Consider the following 6,886-nt stretch of genomic DNA (forward strand, 5'->3'; position numbering starts at 1 on the left):
GCCGCGCCGCCCCCTTCCTGCCGCCGCCCCGACCGGAGCCCCGCCGCAGGTAGGGCCGGGCGCGGGGCCTCACCTCGCCCTCAGCGAGGAGGGAGGGAAGGAAGGAGGTCCCAGTCCCGGCGCTCCCGGCCGGGGCAGGAAGCGTGTCCGCCGGGAGACCGCGTTTCCCAGCGGGAAGTACCGCTGTCCCGCCGGGATAACTCCTCCGGGCGGGAGGTGCTCCACGAGGTGAACTCTCGGCGTTTCGTTAACACCACAGACACATGGTATATATTACGGCTCATCACGTTATACTAGTTGGGACCTAAAGTTAAGTTAGTTACTTCAGCAATATAAAATCAAATGCTCGCTCTCCTGCTCTTACAGATATTTACACGCTTAAGTAACTGCCTTCAGACAGAGAGGGGTGGTCTCGGCTAGGATTTAAGGTGCACCTACAGATGGCTCACAGTGCAGGGATGGAGCTTTAGAACACACACGTATTGCAGAGCAACAATCATAAACCGCACTGGTTTGTCACAAATATCTAAATTTCATCCTTTTATGCTACAGGCACTTCCAATACCATGACGATGTCAGATCTTTGTATGTAATTGCTTTGGGTCCCCACTCTGGCAAATTCTCTCACTCAAGTTTTCGATATACTTAAAGTAATACAGATTTCTTAAATGACATCCATGCATGAAACCAGTTTCTAAATAAGAAATATTATGTATTGCTATTGTACAATACTAACAAAAGAAACCAGCTTAACTGAATTTGCCATTATAAAGACCATATTTGTTTGTTAGCCACCTTACTTGTTTATTAACAAGGTTACCTTACAGCCAAATTCTACTCTGTTACACTGGGAGAGCTCCAATTCAGTCAACTGGTTTACACTGTAGTAACTACAAGTAGCCAGTGGTCCATAAAGCATTAAAAATTGTGTGCTTTTCCAGAGATCATTCTTCATCTCTCCTGCATGTTACAAACAAACAAAAAAGTGATGAAGATTAAATTGCTCCTATTTACAGAATTTAGACTGAATACAGTGGGCTCATCCTGCTGTTTGGCTTTTTCATTAGTATCGATAATATCAATGTTTTTCAATGATTCTGTTATTGAATTTGTGAATTCTTGTAAAAGAGCAAGTCTTTGTGAGGAGAGCTCTCATGGCGTACACCTAAATCCTCCTACCAGTGAGAGTACTGACATGGTATTCAGAAGATTCAGAGCATCACCCTTATTTTGCCAGAGATAAATGGAAGTTTTGCCATTGGGTTATACACACAAACAAACACAAATGTATATCTCTATATATTTTAAACTCCAAGGTAGAGTTAATAGATCACTAACATTTCTGTAATTCATGATATGTAAAAAACAAAGTAGTATTTTTTTAGGCATACCATTGGAGTCCAGCTGTTCATGGTATGGGTTGGCTCCGATTGCTTCCACATTAATATTAAAACTCAGTCCCAAAGAATGGGTGCATTTCTTTGTTTAAAAGGGTAACACCAACTCTAATGAGAAATAAAATTGCTGATTCTGTAAGTTTTCCTATATTTCCTTAGAGGCACAATGTTTTGGGAAGGATAATCAGGTTGAGGTTTAGAGGGTGGAGAAAATGTATTCTTACCAACACAGATCTGCACAAATGCTAGAGTAGTAATTGGAGCCTCTCATATAACTGTAAGGAATGACAAAGCCACAGTAGAGCTAAGAATTTTCTGGATTTTAAACCTGCCAAATGTATGCCTTGACTAAATGAATGCCATATCTGCCCTGAGGACCTGCATGGGTGTATTGCCTCTGTGTGCTGTTTGAGGACTACTGGTTTTAACCCCAAAAGTAGATATCGTCAGTGACTACAAAAACTTTGGATAAATATATGTATAATCTATATAAAAATGTATCCATTTACATCCTTCAAAATATCCCTAGGGCATTGTTACACAGATGGCTGTAAACTACAGAAACATACTCCATAAGCATTGGTGTTGGTGGCTAAGCCAGGCTTTACCATCAATGTGGCATTTACTCTTTTGATAACTTACACCCTGAAATCTTCCTACAGTAGTATTAAAAAAATATTTTAGTAAACAATAACAAGATAATTTTAGCAGAACAACACTTGTACCAGCCACCAAAACTGGTTAATGTTGTTAAAAATCATGTATTTTTAAAAGCTGATCTGTAAATTACATTGGCTTTTCAATTTGAAACAGATTTTTAAAACAAATTATTCATAAAGAACTGTTTAAAATAATGGAATTTAATAGTAGCATTAATAATAAATAATCTAAGTAGCATTACTGCCTCAAAACTTAGGTTAGTCATCATAATTTAACAATTTTTTCCTCGTACTGAAGGAGGACCCTGCAATTACATATAAATATCTCTAGAGCACTGTCAACAGTACAGATTAATTTGGCTGTTGCGTGCCTGTTCTTGTATCATTCTTTAATGAGCACTATAGAAATCTTTGTCTGTTACTTAACTAACTGACCAGTCTAGAAAACCAGCAATTATTTTGGCAAAACTAAATTTAAATGTCTTGTCAAAACTAAATCCAAAATAAGATAACTTTAAACAACAGCATTCTCTAAAACAGTGGATTAACTTTCTAATCAAATTTCTATACTTAAGTACAATCTATATCTTATTTTGCTGTAACCCTGCAAGCTGCTAAGTTCAGTGTAACTAATGATAATGTGAGGAGTTCAGGATTTTGTAAATTTCCACTCAAATACAGAATTAATATTTTCAAATAGTTTTTGCAAATCAAGTCCACGCATTCCTCTTCTTACCCCTTTCCTGGCCCCATCAAAAAAAAACAGCCATCTGTGATGAGGACAAAGACTTTTCCCAAAGATCTACAAACTATCTGGTAATACACAGCCAGTTAGTTTATTGTTTGAAATAGCCATTAACCCACAGTCTCAAGGAGTTTCCCACCTTCTGAGCACAAAGCTGCAGATGAAACCTTTTTTCTCCCATTGATAATATATTCCTGTCCAGCAAAATATTATTGCTATCTCCCCACAAAAGAAAAAAAAAAAGATACAAAACATTTTTCTAACTGATCCTCTATGGCTTTTCCCCATGGAAATAAAGAACTTCTGTTCCATATCACAAATGCCACTAACAGAGGGGAACAGTAATCTTTCCCTCCCTGACAGAGGTTGCTAATAGTCACAGTAACTGTGAGGCTGCCAGTATTGCCTGGCAACCTTGTTTATTCTTCTTCATTCATTTGCTTTATACATTTCAAACATCTCTATTTAAGGAAGTTTGTATTGAGTAAAATAATTCTGTTTCAACATAAGCTCTTCACTGCTAATGTATTTCAGTACAGATAGGAAATACCTCCCTGCATTTTCCTTCCCAGGTATCCTGTAGATAGCTTTCAACTGTCAGCAGCTTCAGTGTGTTACTAGACCAGTTCTTTAAAATTCTGAGACTATTTTGGAGTAGGAATAATTAACCAGCAGCTGAAAAGTTAAAACTGCTTTCCTTGCCAATAATTATATTGGTCTGTTCTTTTACTGTTGTATGGGAAATGTCACAATTTTGGCATTTATTTGACAGAAACAACATTATATGGAGAAAGTATAAGAAATTACACAGACCTAGACCATCTTACGTAAGCCTGTGGATAATTTGTTTGCTTTATAGGACTGCATGATATGGGAATGTTCCCACCACTCTGGGAGCTGTGCTGTGTCCAAGTCAAACACGTCCCACAGAAGCCGCAAAACCTTGCTTTCTCTAGATTGACATTTTGAAACTGAGCCTAATACGATTGGTTTCAGGCTGCAGTTTATCCCTCTGCAGGGGCATTAGCAGGGTCCTCCTGCCTGGCTGCTTGTTTCCATAAAATGTATAATAATTTAGTTGAGATCTCTACCTCATGATTGGATTTATTGACAGATAAGCACACACATACACAAAGTGCAAGTGCATAAATCTTGGGGTCTTTTTTTAAACAAGCTTACTCATGGTCATCCGCAACTGCTATATTCAGAATTTTGACAGAGTTAGTAGACTGATTTCTTTGTAAGCATTCCTTTGTCGAAAAAGGTAGGTACTATAGGAATGACAGTAAGACTCCAGATTACTTCTGTACTCTTGATTCAGATGATGCAGTCATACACTACACAGTGCGGTTTGTGACGTTCACCTATAATACACACATGAAACATGGGAACTAGGATGCAGGTGTATAGCTAAGATTTGTATGTAATTTTTCACCACCTACAAAAACTTTTTAAAAAAATGTATTCCCTCTTTGTACTTTGCTGTTCTTTATTTTTACTGCATTCTATATTTCTCTCTCCTCTTTTTCCTCTTACTCATTGTGAAGATACTTCTGTATGAAATTTTTATATTAAAAATTTTCCTTTTTCACTATACTGAATTTGACCTCTTGTTTTGCCATTTACAGGCCATAGACCTGACATTTGTTTGTCTGGACATCCATGGGTACTTTTCAAAAGTTATTAGCAACAGTTGTCTCAGACTTGAGCATACACTGGGGTGTTAAAGCAAATATCAGTAGGTGAGAAGAGGATGTCAGTTAAGCATGACTTGCAAGGAAATATAACTTGTATCAGGCCTAATGACAGCTGGATAAAACAGGGGTTTAGGTGTGCAACTTCTTCAGTTGTAGCAGGCCTGATAGACAGACCACAGAACTCATGTGCCCCACTACTTGTCTGCTTTTTGTTCGTACATCAGGTGGTTCATTAAAGTTCTTACCCACAGCTTTGCCTTGCTCTATCATCAAATATTTATAACTAGGCTACTACCACAAGATATTCCATTGCTCAACAGGCACTACACTCCCACCGCTGCTGTTTGCCAGACTTTAACAGAAGTTTGTGGTGTATCGATTCCTCTGGTTTACTCTCCTAAGTTTAGAAAAGACTCATTCAAATGTTAATTTGGAAAAATAAATAAATGCAAAAGTTTCAAGGGCAAAAAGTTTCCAGAAATCCACGTTTCAGATTACTGAAATCTAGTTCATGAACTTCGCAAAGCAGCTGGGATTTACCAAGCTTCTCCTAATGTGAAATGTGAAGCCATCCTGTTTTGCCTGTTTGTTCACTTAAATGGGTCTGTAATAATTTCTAAGATACATTTTTTACACGGTTGATGACCACAGATCATTATTTCTGTGTACAACCAGAGTGCATAAACTCAATTCTGGCAAATAAGAGCTGACTAAAAAGCACCAATGGAGCGAATTACAAGAAAAGTAGCAGGACTTTATTAGTTTCAGTTCCCACTGTGTCCTGTCAGGCCAGAGGCAAGTTTGGTAATTGTAGATTGGTTATATCCACTACAAGACCATCTGCCACTCACTGGTGCACCCAGGTCTCTGTCCACCATAGAGAACAGTGTCCTGATAGGGAAGAGGGGACTCATGTGCATTATTTAACTCTTATTTACTAATACAGAATAATGGTTTTAGTTCCCGTGTTGAACGCTTTCTCTTTGCTCACATGCAGAAGGAAAACATTAGAGCTTGAAAATAAAACTGTCAACATTTTTAAAAGCATTGCATATTATGAAATCACAGATATTTGTTCTTATGCCAAGCATGTACATTGCACAATGTACATCAAAAAATTAAATATATATGATAGACTCTTTTCATGAGCCCAGCAAGCTGTAAACTATGATTATCTCTCTCTCTCCAGTAAAGGCTTGTCCTCAGCCCCTGCTAAAACATTATAACATTTCTTTAAAAGAAACAGGCATAGTGGCTATTCCCAGCTTTGTAACATTCCGTCAGGTTTCATTTGCAATTATAAGACCATTTCATCTGCAGCTATTTCCTGAAACTGATTTAACAAAGAAATCTTATACTAGGATATCTGCATTTTTTGAAGTATTTTTATACCACTAGCAAAGTAGCACTCACAGGTTGAAATCAACACTAAAACATACAATAAGATTGAAAATACCCTTGAGTTCAGAAAATTGTATTAAGCTAAATTCAGCTCTGGTACAGCAAGTAATGCTTCTGTATACAAGGAATTAATTTCCTTTTTTTGCCTCTAAAAATATTCATTATACATTTCTACAGCCAATTCCCAATGCTTCTAACATGGCAGTCAAAAACTAAATTGCTACTGACTTTTGATGCAAGCAGGATAAGACTCTGTCAGAGGTGAAGAAATAAAGTACTTTCTGTAATTAACATAAAATGTTCTGAACTGACAACTGAGTGAACACTGTGACTTAGAAAACATGCTAGTTTACACCTAATTTGCATAGTCCTTTATCCAGTGCAGCTGCTTGATTCTTCCAAGGTTTTGGGGCTTTTTTAAATACTCATGATAGAAAATTTACTCCAGAATCAAAGCTATGACATGTAAACAAATACAATGAATTCACCCGAGTCCGCTAAATAGAAACAGTTCCTTTGTGAGAAGTACAAACCACTGGTGATAAAGTATGGAGTACTGATAGTGAGAGCAAACAATGGCAATGTAAACATTAGCATTAGCTGTTCTCCTATTTCTTCTCAAACGTCTAGAAAATTTATTGGTCCACTGATGCTGAAAGTTGGAATAGATTCTCATTTAATGCTTCCCAAATGATAGGTCTACTGCCTGTACTCCAGAGGTCCCATCATCTCTCTGGGACCAAACTATAAAACTACAGCCTACTCCATTTCATGGTCTCTGTAATTCATAGCTATCAATACTTCTTCTTTTCAAGCCATTTTCAGCAATGCAAAATCTGTGACATACTGGCACTTAAGGACAAATACAGTGGAAAACTGATTTGAATTAATTTGTAAGTAAATAACAATGGCCAATCTAAAAACTTATAAGCTCTCCAAAATAGTTTCCTTGACCTTAAAGCTTGTCTCCATACTCCAGTAAAGAAG

At 37.5% G+C, this 6,886-nt stretch overlaps 1 protein-coding gene across 1 annotated transcript in view; it reads left to right on the forward strand.

Moving 5' to 3' along the window:
• The first annotated feature begins 3,982 nt into the window (after positions 1-3,982).
• Positions 3,983-6,886, forward strand: part of ERO1LB (ERO1-like beta (S. cerevisiae)) — a 37,661-nt gene continuing 34,757 nt past the window's right edge. The window contains exon 1 of the mRNA XM_009885938.1: positions 3,983-4,021. Within this exon, the coding sequence (XP_009884240.1) occupies positions 3,983-4,021 (39 nt within the window). The remainder of the gene's footprint in view (positions 4,022-6,886) is intronic.

Source organism: Charadrius vociferus, unplaced genomic scaffold, assembly GCF_000708025.1.
Source record: "Charadrius vociferus isolate BGI_N301 unplaced genomic scaffold, ASM70802v2 scaffold435, whole genome shotgun sequence".
In the NCBI taxonomy this organism is placed as follows: Eukaryota; Metazoa; Chordata; class Aves; order Charadriiformes; family Charadriidae; genus Charadrius; species Charadrius vociferus.